Source organism: Phyllostomus hastatus, unplaced genomic scaffold (assembly GCF_019186645.2).
Source record: "Phyllostomus hastatus isolate PE091 unplaced genomic scaffold, TTU_PhHast_1.1 phas_contig_65, whole genome shotgun sequence".
In the NCBI taxonomy this organism is placed as follows: Eukaryota; Metazoa; Chordata; class Mammalia; order Chiroptera; family Phyllostomidae; genus Phyllostomus; species Phyllostomus hastatus.
This window is the reverse complement of record NW_025333932.1, coordinates 2,087,353-2,105,592: the sequence shown is the minus strand read 5'-3', so window position 1 is coordinate 2,105,592 and position 18,240 is coordinate 2,087,353. Positions and strand designations below refer to the sequence as shown.

The window sequence follows — 18,240 nt, the reverse complement described above, 5'->3', positions numbered from 1 at the left end:
TTTCAGAATGCAGAATTCTTTGTCCTTGACCATGATTAGTTGTGGACGCACTCACAGACTTGCTTTTGTAATCTCCTACACCACCACAGGTTCCCCTTTGGCACTCCTCCTGAGTTCTCCTTGTTACCAGTATGACCCTTATACGTACATTTTTGTGCTCCTGATGGAAAGGACAGCTGAGACTGTGAGAACACGTCCTCATTGTCCTTCTGGGCCACTCTGGAATGAGTGGCTGTGACATTCATGGAGTGGGTTCCCTTTAGCTTTGCTGGTGTCTGCCTTTTTCTCACTGTTTTTAAGGGGCTTCTTTGAGGCTGAGGGGCCCCTGAAATGGGGTCATGTTCCAGACTTGCCATTTAAGTGGTTAAGAGAGGAAGAAGAAATGTCAGGGCCAACAGTTTCTGTACAGAGCAGGAAGAAGAGCCAAGAGTTCTCTATAGATATGTGTGTGTCCAAACAATTTACTTCATTTCCTTGATGCACTCTTTTCTCATAATTAAAGAGTAACTTGAGGTAGAAAATGTTTGGATGATCATTTCTACCAAAGCAAGTTGGTTCATAAAGAATATCCCTTAATTTAGTTGAAAAAGAACTACTGAAAAAGAACATATGTATAATCTAAGTCTCTTAATATTTTTGTATTTAAACTAGGAAGGTGTATAGTGAGATGTACATTTAATTTGGTCGATTTCTGACAATATTTTATGCCTATTAGATTTTTAGTTTCTGTGAGGACATAGGGGATTTTGGGCATAATATGACATGTTTTTACAATAAGTATGTTTATTTAAGTTTACAAAGTAAGAATGACATGGATTGATGAGATCTTGGTAGTTTTGTAGTTGCACATCTTTAAAAAAGGGTCACTGAAATTTATCTTAAACTCTTTGATTTACCACCCTTTCTTTCAATTGAAGGGGTAGGATACTGCTTGTGTCCTACTCTGTGTATATTAGCCCTGATTTGGCTGGAGAGTTTTTACTGTAGTTCCTTTTCTTAACTTCCCCTTTCCTCTGGGGTTAAGGGAACTGTGTGTGGATCACCTCCAACTTCCCTCTGGTCAGTAAAACCAGAAAGCCAATTATAATGTTTAAGCTTTATTTATTTATTTTTTTTGTCTCTTTTATATCCATAGCCACATTTCAGTGCAGCAGTAGTATTTAACATGATTCTTTGTAGTCATGGGCAAGAAGAATTCATGTGCATATTCTTGGCTGAATTATTCAAGTTAAAAACAAACTATGATATTTTGTCTACTGTTAGAGCTGTGATTTCATGTCCCAAAATGACTGTACTTTCCAGTAATCATTTTAAGTGTAAGTTAACCAAAGAGTAAAGAGTTTATATTTGACTTTCCTAATGCTAAGTTATTTCATAATTTTATTGACCTGAGAAATAGAAGAAGGGATACTAAATACCAGACTCAACTCTGGCTAACATATTTGTCATACCGTAGCTACTTCTGTCTCACCTTTTCACCTTCATTCCTAGAAATAAATTATTTCTTGTAAATTTTTCTACATAAAAACCTATGAAAGGAAGTTTGGTAATACAGCAGAATTAAATGATGCATTCAGGTTCCTTGTAGATTTAATTAAGTTATGCTTTCTTTGTTTCTTTTTACATGAAATGAAAAATAGCTATTACATACTTTTAAGATTATTTTTGTATAGGCCTGAGGTTTAAAAAGATCTTTATTTCTCTTTTCTATTGTAAATGATCCAACAATAAGACTATAAGGTTAGCCCATTCCTCATGGGAATTATAATTCCGAATGAATTATAATTCCAAATGAATTATAATTCCAAATGAATTATAAAGTGGATAAAGCATATTTCCTATTGAATTCCATATGTGGCTTGATAAATAAAAATTCATTCTTAGTGTTAAATTGAGATCTCATTAATGACAAAAATTATTTATATGTCAGAATCTCTGTTTTTGACATTTAGAAAAGTATGGATATTGACAAGGCAGGGTTTTCTTTGGCTTGCTCAGCCAGCTGTCATTTGTACCCTGTGGCCTAGTTCAGTATCACTCTGGCATTTGTCCATGCTCTGAAATCTTGTGCATGTCATCTTAACCTTTTCATCAATCTAGTTTTCCAAACTTCTTTTGATCATTTTTATTTTTGAAAGGAATGAAAGTTTTCCATTTGGGATTCTGTTGACTGGAGAAACCTGTTTTACAGTACATGTGCAGACTTGACTTTCCTCATATTTCAGGGGAGATCGCCAAGGAACAGTGAGTGAGCAGCTAGGTGGCCCTGCTCTGGTAACACTAATCTAAGTATGGGCTGCTGCTTATCTATCATGCAGTACAATTTATCTCTCTCAACAGATGTGGTGGTAAATTTTTCTGTTACAAAATAGGAAGCTGTTTAGCCTTCAAATAGAATTAGCCAGGTCTTGGACTAGTAAAATGCTTTGTAAAGTTGTTAAAAATTGGGAACTGCTTTTGTATTGTTATAGTGACTTAAAAGAATAGCCTGAGATCTACTTTCTCACCCACTTCCATCTCAGTGTGACACTGCTTCATTTCTACCAGTGTATAGGCATTGTCATTCCCAATGGCTGTCTGCTCACAGCATTCACACAGCTAGTTGCCTTTTTCTTCAAGTACAGAATTTCCTCTTGGTTTGCCTTTTCTCATGTTCATTTTCCTTCTTGGTTCCGTGCTGTCTCTTCCTGGCCCTCTTCTTGTTATCTGTGCCCTTCCTGGACAATTGGGGATCTCTGTGTCCCCTCCCCCAGGATTTCTGGGAGGTCTGGTAATACTGTGTCCTGTGGTTTTCCTGGCTTAGTGCCAGCCACATCTGCATCCAACCATACTACAGGCCCCTCAGACCCAGCATGTCCTGGTACTTGCCTTCCCTGGTCTAGTCTTCTCCTGAGCTTTTTTGCATGTGTTATCAATCCATCTGTTCCCTAGATTTTGCTGATTCTACTCATGTGATCCTTTCACTTATCCCATCTGCTACTCGATAAGGCTCATATTTCCATGTGCCTAGATTATTGTGTCAGTCTCCATCTGGTCTCCCTGCCAGTGACTTTTCCTAATTCTTAGCCTATCAAGGTTATCATCCTAAGAGGTAAATCTGGTAACACTCTACTGCTTTAAAAAAATTTCTGTTGACTGGCTCTTGTCTCTGGAAAAATGTTCATCACTTCTGAACTCTCTAGTGTGACATTTTTGGTTGTTCTTGCTGCATATCTGATGTTGTCTCATTTCTCACTGTCCCCTTTCTGTATACCTTACACATGTGCATAACACTAAATACCTCCTTCCTGTGAAAAAGCTGTGTCATGATATAAGCTAAGCCTAATAGACTTTTCTCTCTTTGTCTGTAATTATACTTCCAGTATCATCTTGTATTGTAATCATACAAAGTATAAGTAAACAATAACTGCAAAGTGCTACAAATATATATAGGGCTTACCCAGCAACCCTGAGCAGTGCTGGTAACTCAGCAAGTGTTTATGAAGTTAATAAATAAATGTCAGCGGTGAAATGTGAAATATTTCATGACACTAGAGTGCAAAAATGGTCCTAGTCAGTAGATGTTGACACTGGTCCCAACTCTGCTGGAGCTAAAAGCCTATGTGGGTCACTTGATCTGTGACACAGTTTCTCTACTGAGAAAAGTTGACTTTGTAAAGCTTAAGGTTATTTTTACTTTTAAAATTCTGTGTGCCGTTGCTGTTTTACCTTGCCTTATATATAGATCCATGTAAAATCATTCTCTGTGCATATTTCACTTTATAGTCCCTATGAATATTTTACGTTTCTTTTACTTTTTCCATGATTAGAATTCCCTGATCTCTCACTGCATGCCTTTCAAGAGAGGCACTTTTATCACATCATTTCATTTCAGTCGTTAAACTAATTTTTCTTCTCCTTTCCCCTTTCTTCCCTATTAGTGTTTGTTACAATGTTGTTGGAAGGAGATAGCACCTAAGACTACAATACCCACTTTTGCTTAGTAGATGTGAATTTGCTGTACTTCTATCAACATGCCCTGCTCTGGCTAATTATAGATATTGCCTATTTTGACCCAATTAATATGACTTAAGATTACTTAGTTCTTTCCTTAGAAGCCCCATCTCTAAATACTGCCACACTGGGGGTGAGAGGTTCAACATATAAATTTGGGGGGACATAGACATTCAGTTGATAACTTTTCATCCCTGGACCCAAATTCAAGTCCTCCTCACATTCAAGCTACATTCATTCTACCACAACAACCCCTAAAGCCATCAACTCTAAAGTCTAAAGTCTTATCTAAGTGTCATCAAAATCAGATATGAGTGAGACTGTAGTACAATTCATCCTGTGGCAAAATTTCTCCACAGCTGTGAGCCTGTGAAACCAGACAGCTTACGTGCTTCCTAATGCAATTCTGGGACAGATGCTGAATAGACATTCCTATTACAAAAGGAAGAAATAGGGAAGGAAAAGGTGATAAATTCCAAGCAAGTCCCAAAACTACCAAATTTCTTTGGATTATAGAGCTCAAGAAAAGTTGTCTTTGGTTCAATGCTGTGCCCTGCAGGTCCACTAGGGGTGGTACTGTCAACCCCTATGGCCTGTGTTTGGCCTCTCACCCTTGTGGTTCTGTGCAAAGGCTCCACCCCTAAACAATGAGGTGGCCCCATCCTTTGAATCCCATAAGAAATTTTCAGCCCTGCCCCCTCAACCTGTGGTTAGAGGGGCAGCCCTGATGACATCTGAATTAATTTCCTTTGGGGTCATTCTTCCCTTTTTTGAAGGATGATGCACATTCACAGAATAGCTGTATTCCTCTGTCCTATAGAATGGAAGAGGTTCAGCAACCCTTCTTCATTTTTCTCTGGTCTCAGTCTCCTTCAATTCAAACTGGCAGAGTGTTATCATATTATCCCATAATTTCTTTATTGAATGATACTTGAGCCATACCCTTGGTGTTCTTTTCACAGCAAACATACTTTCTTATTTTTTGCAATATGGCAAAGAATATTTTAAACTCGGTGAAAGGCTTAGCCTTTTCCAGTTCATTAAGTTCTGCTTCATTCCTTCATCATTTCTCTCCTCTCATATTTTACTATAAGAAGTTAGAAGGACCCAAGCTGTATCTCTAACATTTTATTTTTAGAAACCTCTGCTGAATGTCTAATCTCACAGTTTACAAGTTCTATCTTCTACAAAACGCTAAAACACAATTCAGCCAAGTTCTTTGCCACTTTACAACATAAATTGCTGTCTTAGTTAGTTTGGGCTGTTATAACAAAATACCATAGACTGGGTGGCTTAAACAACAGATATTTATTTCTTATGGATAAAGTCTAAGTTCAAGGTGCCAGTCTATTCACTTCCTGGTTAGTGCCAACTTTCTGATTTATAGACGGCTGCCTCCTACTGTATTCTCACATGAGGATACATTAAGCTTCCTTCTTATAAGGACACTAATCCTACTCATGAATGGGATTCATTCTCATGATCTAATTACTTACCAAAGGCCCAACTTCAAATATCATCACTTTGGGGATTAAGTCCTCAACATATAAATTTTGAGGGACACAAATGTTTAGTCCAAAGTAATTGCCTTTCTTCTAGGTTCCAATAACCTCTTCTGCATATCAATTTGATACATCACCAGAATCACCCTGAAAGACCATAGTTCTGGAATGCACCTTAAAACTTCATCCTTTACCCATTACCCAGTTCCAAAGCTGCTTTCATATTTTTAGTTATTTGTTACAGTAGCACCCCACTTCATTATATCAAAATCTTAGTCAGCTTAGGCTACCATAACAAAATACCATAGACTGGGTGGCTCATATTTCTAGATGCTGCAATTCTAAGATCGTAGGACACCGTAATTGGTGTCCAATGAAAGCTATCCTTCTGACTTGTAGGCAGTAGCCATCTATCTGGCTGTGTCCTCGCGGAGTCTTTTCTCTGTGCTCAATAGAAAGAGAGGGAGGCCTCTGATTTCTCTTATGAGAATACTAGTATTTACTTATTTATTTGCTTATTTATTTTTCCTCACTGAGGTTAGTTTTTCATCATTTCTTAGATGGAGAAAAACATTGATACGGGAGAGAAATATCAGTTGATTGCCTCCTATACATCCCAGGATGGGGATTGTATGCTCCTGAACTGAGGACTAAACTCACAACCTAGATATGTGTCCTGACTGGGAATTGAACCTGAAACCTTTCGGTTATGGGACAATGCTCCAACCAACTGAGCCAACCAGCTAGGGCAGGATACTAATCTTATCAGATCAAGGGCCTCACTCTTATAACCTTATTCACTCTTAATTTCTTGGAGGCCCTGTCTCCAAATACAGTTATACTGAGGGCTAGAGCTTCAATATACAAATTTGGGGGAGCACAAATATTTAGTCCAGAGTACACCCTTGTTTGGTTGTATATATACTTTGCCTTTCTGGTGCCTTTGTATGCTTTTTCCTTTCTTGGACTTCTTAAAAGATGGAACCTTCTATTGTCTGTTCACCCTCTACAGAATAGTGAGGCTAGTCCTGCAGAATATTTCACAGTGACTTGCCTCGTAATAGCACTGTGACACTGTGATCACAGGTGGCTGGTATGCTGTACTATTTCCTGATTGTTCTCATTTCTGTGAACTATGATAAAAATTCCTGGTCAATATTTTTTTTTTTAATTTTCAAGGATTGGGCTTCAGATTTTTGTTTCATACTTAGAATTATTGTGGCTTTTGGCAAAGAATGTTTTAAACTGGGTGAAAGGCAAGAAAAAATGTGGAATCAAGAAGTGAAAGCACAATTGTTTACAGTTCAGTAAGCAGTTGTGGTTAAGAAATGTATCTGTTCATCATTGCCAGATGACTTAAAATTTTATGAGGGAACATAAATTTTAAATAAAAAGTAATTGTGCTTTTTATAAGATAAAGATGTGAATTCTTCAGAATTTAGTATTTATGTATTATAATTTAGACCTCTCCTTAGAGCTTTGTGAATTTTACTGTGAAATTATCAATAAAATGAATCTGATGACAGTTTAAAACATTTATTCAGAAACTAAAATTTTGATTTACCAAGCATTATTAATAATGCAGTAATACAATTAGAGTTCATTTAGTGAGTACTCACAGGGACATAATATTGCTGGGTATTTGGGAACCATTGGTAAAATCAGTCATAGTTATAACCTCTAAAAGAAAAGATAGTATAAGTATGTACAAGTAAATACAATTCACCTTTCAGCGCATGTTAATAAAAAAGCAGTGGTACAATGGTGAATAGATAAAACATCATTTGGATTTGATGTTGGGAAATATTATTTGTTTATTTTTCTTTTTAGAGCATCATTTGAATCACATTAAATTTGTATCACTGGGTACATATCAATCCTGTTGAGGTAAAGGGAGGTAGGTGAAAACCTTCTTGGTTTGGCAGTGAAATCAGGACTAGAAAATTAGTCCCTGAAGTTTTTTTTAAATTATTATTTGTTTATATATTTTTATTTTTTCCTGAAGTTTTTTATACCAGTTTCTATAAGGGTTTATTCAGCTCATACATATTTACTGGTACAAATGCAGGTACAGAACAGAGTCCATAGTTTAATAGATGAAATTATTCTTTGTATTAAATTTTTCATAAATGTGCAATGATGACATAAAGGAGAGTAATAAGCTCTACTGGATGGAAGAGGAGAGTTGCATTCAGAGAGTTCACCAGGGAGATGATGATGAAGGCCTTTCTTAAAGCATGGTCTATTTTCATCTTATTATAGAACTAATTTAAATTTACTTTTGTAAAGCTGTAGAATTTGAATTTAGAACAGTAAGAAGTAACAGGTAACAAGGGCATTTCTGTTGAAAAGCAGTCTGAATTTTTTTCAGTGGATAGCCATTGAAGGGTTCAAGTACAAAAGTTGCTCATTTAATTCACACTTATGACTTCCAGTCAAGATGGTGGCATAGGTAAACACAGCTCATCTCCTTACACAACCACATCAAAACTACAACTAAAATATAGAACAACCATCACTCAGAACCATCAGAAATCGAGTTGAATGGAAGTCTGACAACAGAATTAAAGAAACCACATCCATCCTGACTGGTAGGAGGGGCCAAGACACAGAATAGGCTGGTCCCAATCCATATATAGTAGATAAAAATATGGGAGGGATATCTCGGGAGCAAGAAGTCCCAGGCCCACACCAAACCCTTCAAGCCAGGGACCCAGTGCCAGGAAAATAAGTCCCCATAACTTCTGGCTGCAAAAACCAGAAGGGAATTGAGTAGGTGGAAGAATCTTCTGGAGTCCCAAGTGATTCCTCTTAAAGAAGTCACACAGATTGATTGATTCAGACTAACTTTCTCTGAGCTCCAGCACCGGAATAGCACCTTGAAAAGCACCAGTGGCATATGGGGAGCAACAAAAGTGTCTGGCATCTAGGTGAAAGCTGGGGGGATAGCAGCATTCTCCCAGACAGAAAGGCAGGCAGAGGCCATTGTCCCTTTTGTGAACCCTCTCCCAACAGAGCCACAGAGCCAACAGGCAGGTGCCATATCTGAGATTCCATCAACCTGGCTAACACTGTTTGTGTCCCCCACCTTCCCCTCGGCTGAAGATCCTCTGAAGCTTTGTCCCAGCCAACTTACAGTCCCACCCAAGCTATTAACAATGGCTTTTCCATATGAATGGCTGATCTTGGCTTTTGCTTCACAACTTCCTAAATCCTATCAAACAAGCAACATCTGGTTTCAGTGAGTTCCCAGCCCCCTATACCTCTGGCTTAGTGGTCCCAGGCACAACACTGGGAGCAGCCAGTGTAGGTTCACAGCTTGGATTCTCCTGGGAAACTCTAAGGCCCAACACAAGTAGCAGCCATCAACAGATTGCTTTATAGCTCATTCAGGATGGCCCTGGGCAGAACACAGGAGGGGGCTGACTGTGGCCTGTACCACCTGGGAAACAACAGACCCTGTGCATCCAGTGGACAGCTACAGACCATGTTGGAGCACTACCACTTTACCCCCACACAGCTGATCTTCCATGGAAGAGCAGAGGTACAGGTCAGTGGTCAGTGCCAGTCCTTGCCACTGACTTGCCTGACTGAATCCCTTGCTTTGACCTGCTGACAGCAATCAAGGCTCAGCTACAAGAGGAGGGTGTACACAGCCCACATGAAGAGCATACCTTGACTATTCAGCTTGTGTGATGGGTGGCTGTGCCCCTAGACCCTACAGGGCACCTACTACATTAGGCTACACTATCAAGAAAAGGAGTCATAACAACTCTACCTAATACATAGAAACAAACACAGGGAAGGTGCCAAAATGAAGAGACAAAGAAACATGGCCCAGATAAAAGAACAGATCAAAACTCCAGAAAAAGAGCTAAACAAAATGGAGATAAGCAATCTGTCAGATGCAAAATTCAAAACATTGGTTATAAGTATGCTCAAGGAACTTAGTGAGGGCCTCAACAGCATAAAAAAGATCCAGTCAGAAGTGAAGGGAATACTAATTGAAATAAAGAACAATTTACAAGGAAACAGTAGTAGAGTAGATGAAGCCAAGAATCAAATCAATGATTTAGAACATAAAAAGAAGCAAAAAAAACAGCCAATCAGAATGACAAGAAGAAAAAAGAATCCATAAAAAATCGAGGCTAGTATAGGTAGCCTCTGGGACTTTGAGTATTCCAACAGTCACATCATAGTGGTGCCAGAAGGAAAAGAGAAAGAGCAAAAAAATGGAAATGTATTTGAAGAAACCATGGAAGAAAACTTGGTGAAGGAAATAGACCTTCACCTAATTTGGTGAAGGAAATAGACATGCAAGTCCAGGAATCACAGAGAGTCCCAAACAAGATGGATGCAAAGAGGCCCCCTCCAAGACACACCATAATTAAAATGCCAACAGTTAAAGAGAAGATGATAAAAGCAGCAAGAGCAAAGCAGTTAGTTATATACAAGGGAGTTTCGTAAGACTGTCAGTGGTTTTCTCAAAAGAAACTTTTCAGGCTAAAAGGGATTGGGAGGAAATATTCAAAGTCGTAAGAACCAGGGACCTACAGCCAAGAACATTCTATCCAGCAAAGATATCATATAGAATGGAAGGGCAGAGAGAGAGCTTTCTAGACAGGAAAATATTAAAGGAGTGCATCATCACCAAACCATTATTATATAAAATGTTAAAGGGATTTATGTGAAGAAAAGGAAGGTCAAAACCATGAACAATAAAATAACAAAAAATACATACCTATCAAAAATTGAATCTTAAAAAACAAACTAAAGAAACAAGAACAGAGAATCATGGATATGTGAAGAGTGTTTTGATTGTTGCCAGATAGGAGTGGGGTGAGGGAGAATCAGTGAAGAGGTGAGGGGATTAAGAAGTATAAATAGGTAATTACAGAATAGCCACAGGGATGCAAAGTACAGTATAGGAAATGGAGTGACCAGAGAACTTATATGCCTGACCCGTGGGCTTGAACAATGGTGTGGGGATTACCTAAGAGAGTGAGGTGGTGCTTGGTGGAGAAGGGGCAAAGGGGGGGAAATTGGAACATATGTAATAGCATAATCAAGAAAATATAATTTAAAAATTTATACTTAAAAAGATAACTCTGGTGAGCCTTATGAACATATGCTCAAAATGATACAGTATTAGTCTTGGCAGGTAAGTTAGGGCTAGGCTGTTATAATAACTGAGAGGCATCTTAATATTAAGCCATGGCTGGTACAGCTCAGTGATTTGAATGTGGGCTGCAAACCAAAGGGTCGCTGGTTTGATTCTCAGTCAGGGCACATGCCTGGGATGTGGGCCAGGTTCCCAATAGTGAGTGTGTGAGAGGCAACCACACTTGGATGTTTATCTTCCTTTCTTTCTCTTCCCCTTCCCCTCTCTAAAATTAAGCAAAATCGTTTAAAAAAATAGCTAAGAGGCATCTTAATTTTAATATATCCAAAACTAATGTCCTTATGTTAGTTTTCTTTCCTGCCAGCAGCTCCCCACTCCACATATACAAAGAAATCTACTCATCTAGAAATTTTCCCTATCTTAGTTAATATTAACTCTGCTCTTTACTTGCTCAAGTAACAAATATTAGTCATTCTTGACTACTTTCCCTCATATACTGTTTCTAGTCCATCAACAAACATTATTGGTTCTATCTTAAAAGTACCAGTATATTTAGTTTCAACATTTCTTACCACCTCTATTTTAACTCTCCAGGTCCAAGCTACCATCATCTCTCTTGGATTGCTACAGTAGTTGTCTAACTGGTCTCCCTACTTCTTCCCTTGGGCCTTTAGTCTGTACTCATCAAAGCAAGTCATATGTCTTCCCCACTGTCTTCTCATCACAGAGGAAATAAGCCGAATCCATACATAGTGTAAGGCTGTCTTCTCCCAGCATAAGCATTTTGATTTGATCTCCTCTCCCCTGCCACCTAGGCTCAGTCATACTGCCTTTTAGTCCTAACCAGAGCAGGTGTGGACTTTTTTTAAAAAAGATGTAATAAACTTTTGGGGAAAGCTAAGACTTCTTTGCATTGGGATTGTTGATGACATCAGAATGCAATTATATTTCTTTTGGCATTTGGAGGGCCTAATTGAGCATAAGAATTATTACAGTGAAATCATTTGGCCTTGAGGTTAGGCATATTCTCACTCAGATGTATTCCTAGGATTCTCATCAGGCACTGAATTCTGTTTATATAACTGCTCATATAATTTGTTAATTATTTGTAACTCTTAGAGTCAGATGATAGCCAAGGCACAGAGGTTTGGCATAGGTTTTAGGACACACTGTGAACATTAACCTTGACAATGGAAGTGGAATTATGTGGAATTAAAATTGTGTGGCACACTGTGAAGGAGAATGTAAGAAGGAAGGGTGTATAAGCCCTTTATCATTTTACAAAGCTAGGAGTTCCTAGATAACTGTCAGAAGTTAATAGAACAGAAAATAGAGTTGATTAAAGGTATTATTTAAAATTTCACAAGTAACTATCAGAATCACCACAAATAAGACTAGGTGGTACTGGATACATATATTATTTGGGGGGGGGGGTGTTATAAAATACCTTTCTTAAAAAAGTAAAATGTGAAATGATTATACCATGGTAATTTGGAATAAGCGCAACAGATCTTAAGTACAGAAGCTCTGTTTGCATGGGAAGCAAGTGAATTTTAAAATCCCCTGATGTCTATTCCTGAGCCTTGCTGTGATGTCTTGTTATCCTTCTCCCCATCTGTGTTTATGTGTCTATGCCTGCATACACATGATTGGTGAAGACTAAGGACAAAATGAATGGTGGGCACTTGATGATTTGGCCTGAATGAGAGAAAACAGTACTAGTAGGACATACATATTAAAGTAAGACAGTGTATTAGCTTCTTGGGATATCTGTGAGGATAAAGAGAGACATAATAATAATATTGAGGGAAAATCCCAAATTACTATGTGGTCAGTTTTTGGATAATTAAATGGAGCAACTTAAAATTAGTGCAACAATTATATTATGAAAAGTTTTCTTTTAGAAAAACTTATAGATGTATCTCTCGTGTAGGAGGATGACTTCATTATCTCTTACCACTTCACTTGGTACTTTCTTGTACAGCTTTCATTAGTTTCTGATAGTGTATTTCTTGTATAAATACTCGTGAAAGTTACCCTCACAATATATATTAATTCATCAACATAGACCAATTAGGAGAATTTGAGTTGACTTGCATATAAATGGACCTATACATTTCAAATAAATTATTTATCCCAGTGGTCACAAATATATTTTGTTCTTATATCATTTACTCATTTATTTTGTGGCATCTTGGTCATTTAAAATGAAAGACATTTTTAAGAGTAGTTGATGAAATCACACATTTATATATTAATTCAGCAAACGTCAGCCTTAAGTCAAATATTTTCTATTTTTAACTATGAATTGTTTTATCTGCTAGATATAAGTATTTGTAGAAATTTCTAGATCTTGTGGTATATTTTATGTGAATGTTTCTATACCTTTTTCTTAATTATTTAAAGTTTTAGGTATTATAAATTAATATTTGTGCTTCCATTTGATCTTTGTGGTACTGTCTCTTCAGCATTTAGTACTATGATAAGTTATCCTCTTCTTTTTAAGTGCAGCATCATTGCCGAAATCCTCACTGCTGGCACAGCAAGAGCCTCACTGGAGTTCATATCTCAACCTGATGGACTTTCTTTACATTTTAAACAAGTCCTATATTTTAGCATAATAAACTAGGGGAAAAACATCATTTACAGTTTCCCATCTTTAACTGCCAGTTACCTAAGAGAGATTTGGATTATTGATTCATGTGATACTCAATTTGTAAGATTAGGACTGCCAATACTTTCAAATTTTAAATGTCTTGGAGCAACTAACCTTTTCATTTCTCTTAACTGTCAAAAAGGAAGATTAATATCTTTCTTACCTATTCTATAGGGTATTGCGAGTCAAGTACAATAAAATATATTTTAAAATGCCTTGAAAAGTTAATAATAATGACAGTTACCATGATGATAGTAGCTGCCATTATCCTATGGTGCACCAGGCCCAGCACTATGGCCTTTCTCTGTTATCTCTCTTGATGGTTGTAGTATTCTTGAGAATAGTTAATACTATCTCCATTTAAAAATGACTGCAGGTTTCCAGAGGGGAAGGGAGCTGGAGGGGAAGGATGACAAAAGTAAAGGGATTAATAAATACAAACTGGTAGCCACAAAATACTTCTGGGGATGTGAAGTACAGTGTAGGGAATATAGTCAATAATAATTGTAGTAACTATGTGTGTTACTGGATAGGTATTTGAAATGTTGGAGAGAACACTTTATAAAGTATATGATTGTCTAACCACTATGTGGTACACCTGAAAGTAATACAAAATAATATTGACTATAAACTTTAATTTAAAAATAAAATTTTTTAAAGATGATAAGGTGAGGAGTTCAAAGGGAAGGAATAGTTGCTTCTGGCTGGTTCAGTAAACACTTTTTGGAGAGGTGATATTTTGGCTGTCCTACCTCATTTATGGAAATGTCTTGCTGGCACACAAATAGCCTTTTATGGACCATGCATTTAATTGCAAACAGTCTTCTTCATTTGTAAAGCAGGTATGCTTTTGTACTTAGACTGAGAGCTTGCTTTAAATATATAATCTGTTTTAGATTGCCTTCTGCTTTTTTCTCCCTCGAAGGGGAAATTACACTGCCTTATCTTCCTCAGTGAAGGTAGGCCACCGGTTTCTCCCTAAGGCTGTTAGAGGTTCTATAGGAGAGAGAGACTGCAGAGTACTTCTTGTTGTTCCCACCTTGGTTGTGAGGTTAAAATAGTGCTGATCATTATTCCTGCAGAAACCTATTTAGTCACCAAGCATGCTGCAGTTTACCCTGTAGTGATAGTATCATAAAGTGTGCTTATTCTGCAGGTTATTTGATGCTACAAATGTTGAGCAGAATTTATAGACACCGTAAACATTGTCAGGATTTATCATAAAAATCTTCAAAGAAATCAGTTAAGCACTATGATTCATTTTAGTAATAAAGGTTTTTCAGCTGTAATACTATTTATGTGTTTCTTCAATATCTTACTTTTTATTATAAAATCTTTCAGGGTCTGTGGGAATTGTAGGGTTGGGTCAGAACACTGAAAACCTATGTCACTTTTTAATCAGAGCTGCACAAGGCAATAAATAGTACCTGAAGAGAGAACTCACGCTGCTTAGGCAGGCAGCTGAGCAGGCCCTACAAAAATAGTCACTGGGTAAAAGAGCATGTGCTCAGCTGGCACACTTGATCTTGAGCAGGACAGCAGCCCTGAAACTCTGGACAGCAGCTTCTGCCAGTGGTTGATGGGTGAGAGAACTGACCTGGTACCCAGGGTTGAGGATGAGCCCTGAATACAAGTTTTTTTAATTAAACTATATCTAAAAATGTACCTGTAATTAATGTAGCCCCTAAACTACTAGGGCTTTTTCCCTTTGCTGAAGACCCCAATTTTCCACCATTCCTCTGGCTGCCTTGCCCAGGATAAATGATGTATATGCAAAAGTAACCTCTTGTTGTCTTGACTTCCTTTCCTATCCACCAATTGAAGATGAGCTACTTTTTATTAAAGAAACACCTGTAGTGGCAGAGCAGATTCAGTATTTACTTCCTAGTCAGCACCTTTCTTTAATACTTGTTTTGAGTCCCCCACTCTCCTCTCCTGTACTGACTAGCTAGTATTGTGCTTGTTCACACCCTTCCTCCATTCTATTTCCTTCCTTATCTTAAGAAATAGAAGGAAGATAGATATATACCTCAGGAATTCAAGATAGTGCTCTTGGGGAGGTTTGTAGCCATGCTTAATATGGGAACACATTATAGACACTTAAGAAGAGATGGAAAATTTGGGGTTGCTTAGAAAATGAGAAAAGTAAACCTAAGGAAGAAAGAAATGGAAGTGAAATTAAACTATATAACTAAAAACTTCACGCCTTTTAAACATTATTTTTTTAAAATTTATCTATTTACCTTTAGAGAGAGGGGAAGGGAGGGAGAAAGGGAAGGGGTAACATCGATGTGAGAAACACTGATTGGTTGCCTCTCATAATGCACCCCAGCAGGAGACCAAACCCACAACCCAGGCATGTGCCCTGACCAGGAATCAAACCAGTGACCTTTTGCTTTGCAGGATGATGCCCAACCAATTGGGCCATGCCAACCAGGGCTAAACATTAATTTTTATTATTCACTATTAACCACTTGGCTAAAGTAGTGAAGAAACCATATTGGTGTCTTATTAGGAAGACAATATGCTAGGTACTTAACACTTATAATCTCCTTCAACTCATTTTTTAAGTTAAAAAAACAGTAATAGAAAAACATAAGTGTATTCCCCTCCTACAATTAATAACACATTTAAATCTTTTGGTTTTTTTAATTCACATTCTTTTAAATAACAGAAACAATATGATAAATAAGTTGGAAATACCCTCAGTTTCTTTCCTGAGTCACACTTCTCTTCTTCTCTCCTTGAATACAGTGGTTATGGCAAGTTTTCTATATATCCTGCTAGTCAATATTTATATACTTTTATTACAGAGGAATTTGTCATAATACAGGGTGAGGCAAAAGTAGGTTCACAGTTGTTCATATGGAAAATAATAAAATAATCAATCAATAGTAATGCAAGAATTAACTCTTTCATGTATTTACCACTGGAAACTTACTTTTGCCCAACCCTGTATTTTATGAGTTTCTGTGTTTTAAAAAAACGACGTTATCAGTATCATATATTGCATATCTTGTATATTCCTTCTTCTTTTTGAGATAGATCTGGTTCACTTATGTTAACTTCTGTATTGATTTGTGCTGGGTCCAGTTTTCTGCCCTGACAAACGATACAGAGATGTGCATCTGTTTATTTTCCCAGTAAATGTGACAAGAGTTTCTAGGTACATATCTAGGATTTCTGGGTTATAGGCTATGTGCACTGTCAACTTCATTAATCTCATTTAATTCTTGAAAATATTAATTAAGACTTGTGGCATGATCCTCATTTTACACATGAGAAAACTCAGGTGGTGAGATGGTGTAGCTGAGTGTGGGCTAAGAAACAAAGGGTTCGCCGGTTCTATTCCCAGTCAGGGCACATGCCTGGATTGTGAGCCAGGTCCCCAGTAAGGGGTGTGTGAGAGGCAACCACACATTGATGTTTCTCTCCCACTCTTTCTCCTTCCTTTCCCCTCTCCCTAAAAATAAATAAATAAAAAAGAAAGCATAAGGATCAATTAGGTGACCATACTTTCTCTGAGTATATAGTTATCAAAAAGTTCAGATTTGGGGGTAAAAACATGCTCTGTGAAATGTTCGGAGTTTTCTATGTGCACAAGACTGTTTGTTTATGATAAAAGACTGTATTTTGTGTTGCTTAAAATATACTACATGCAACATGCAGTCTACTTTGGTTTTTTAAAAAAAGGTGCTCCAGTGAACATGTTAGAATCTATTTACTCTGTAAAATGTACAGAACATTTTCTCCAGGTGAAGAAAGCTAACTGAACATGATTCTTTTGTTCAAGACACTTTATTTACTCTTGAATCTGATGTCTTTTAGACTTTATTTTTCCTTTTGTTCTTTTCTTCACCCTCTAGGTAGCAGATCTGGTATATTAACTGTGAAAATTCTAGAGCTGCATGAAGAATGTACCATCCAAGTTGCCATGTGTGAGCAGTTAGGGGGTCCGCAGACTGACAGCCCTTCTCAGGGTGAGGCCCCTGGGCCTGGCCTGAAGGTTCTCTTCACCAAGGAGACTGCACACTATCTCAGGGGGCATCCACAAGATGTCATCCGTATCTACCCTCCCTGGTGAGTGCAAATAACTGATTCCAGCAGTCGCTAACTGTGAGTTTGTCTCAAAAGTGTTTGCCTCAAAAATGTTTTCACGAACATTTTTGTTACTTTATTATAGAGAAATTCCAGGGAAAGGAAGCCAGGATTTGCCATAGATTTTTTAATAACAGAAGTACTGTATTGTCTCTAATGGCTTGTTTGTATGGTTTGATCTAAGGAGCATAAATGGTCATTAATGGTTTAAAAAATAAAATTTTAGGGTATCATTTTTGCTTTCTTCCTCATAGGATATTAATTTTTACCACAAAAAGAAGAAAATCTTACTACTTTTGAGGGAAAGTTTCAGCAGCCTTTTTTCAAAGGCTAACTATTAACTTTACCAGCAGTTTTTAAAAGTTTCCTAAGATAAATTCTTAGGTTTGAGGTCACTTACAGATCTTTAAGTTAAACTTCTCTCCCAGAGGAAGAATATTTTTATTGTGTCTGTAGCAGATGATCATGAGTCTCTATATTCTTCCATTATATGCTGAGGATATCAGAGGGTAACTTGCATTATTTTATCATTTTATTTTAATTTTAATACATATTACTTAACATTATAATACATAAAGGACCATACAAAAAGCATAAATGTATATTTCTATGAATAATCACAAAGTGAATAATAATTCCTATTCCAGTCCAAGAAGTAGTATACAGTTTGTACCTTGAACCACCCTATCCCCCTTTCATGTCCTCCTCCCTCCTTCTCTAGGTGACCATGATCTTGACTTCTGATGCAGTAGACTCCTTTGAATGTTTGAGAACTTTATATAAACAGAATCATTCAGTAGTCATACAGTATGCATTCTCTTTTGGTAGACTACATTCACTTAATACTGTGCTTGGGAGATTCATCAGTT

General features: G+C 37.3%; 1 protein-coding gene across 3 annotated transcripts in view; it reads left to right on the top strand.

Moving 5' to 3' along the window:
* Positions 1–18,240, top strand: part of SPIDR (scaffold protein involved in DNA repair) — a 388,722-nt gene that overhangs the window by 134,915 nt on the left and 235,567 nt on the right. For all 3 annotated transcript variants that reach the window (XM_045849422.1, XM_045849423.1, XM_045849421.1), the window contains exon 8: positions 17,140–17,353. In XM_045849422.1, the coding sequence (XP_045705378.1) occupies positions 17,140–17,353 (214 nt within the window). The remainder of the gene's footprint in view (positions 1–17,139; positions 17,354–18,240) is intronic.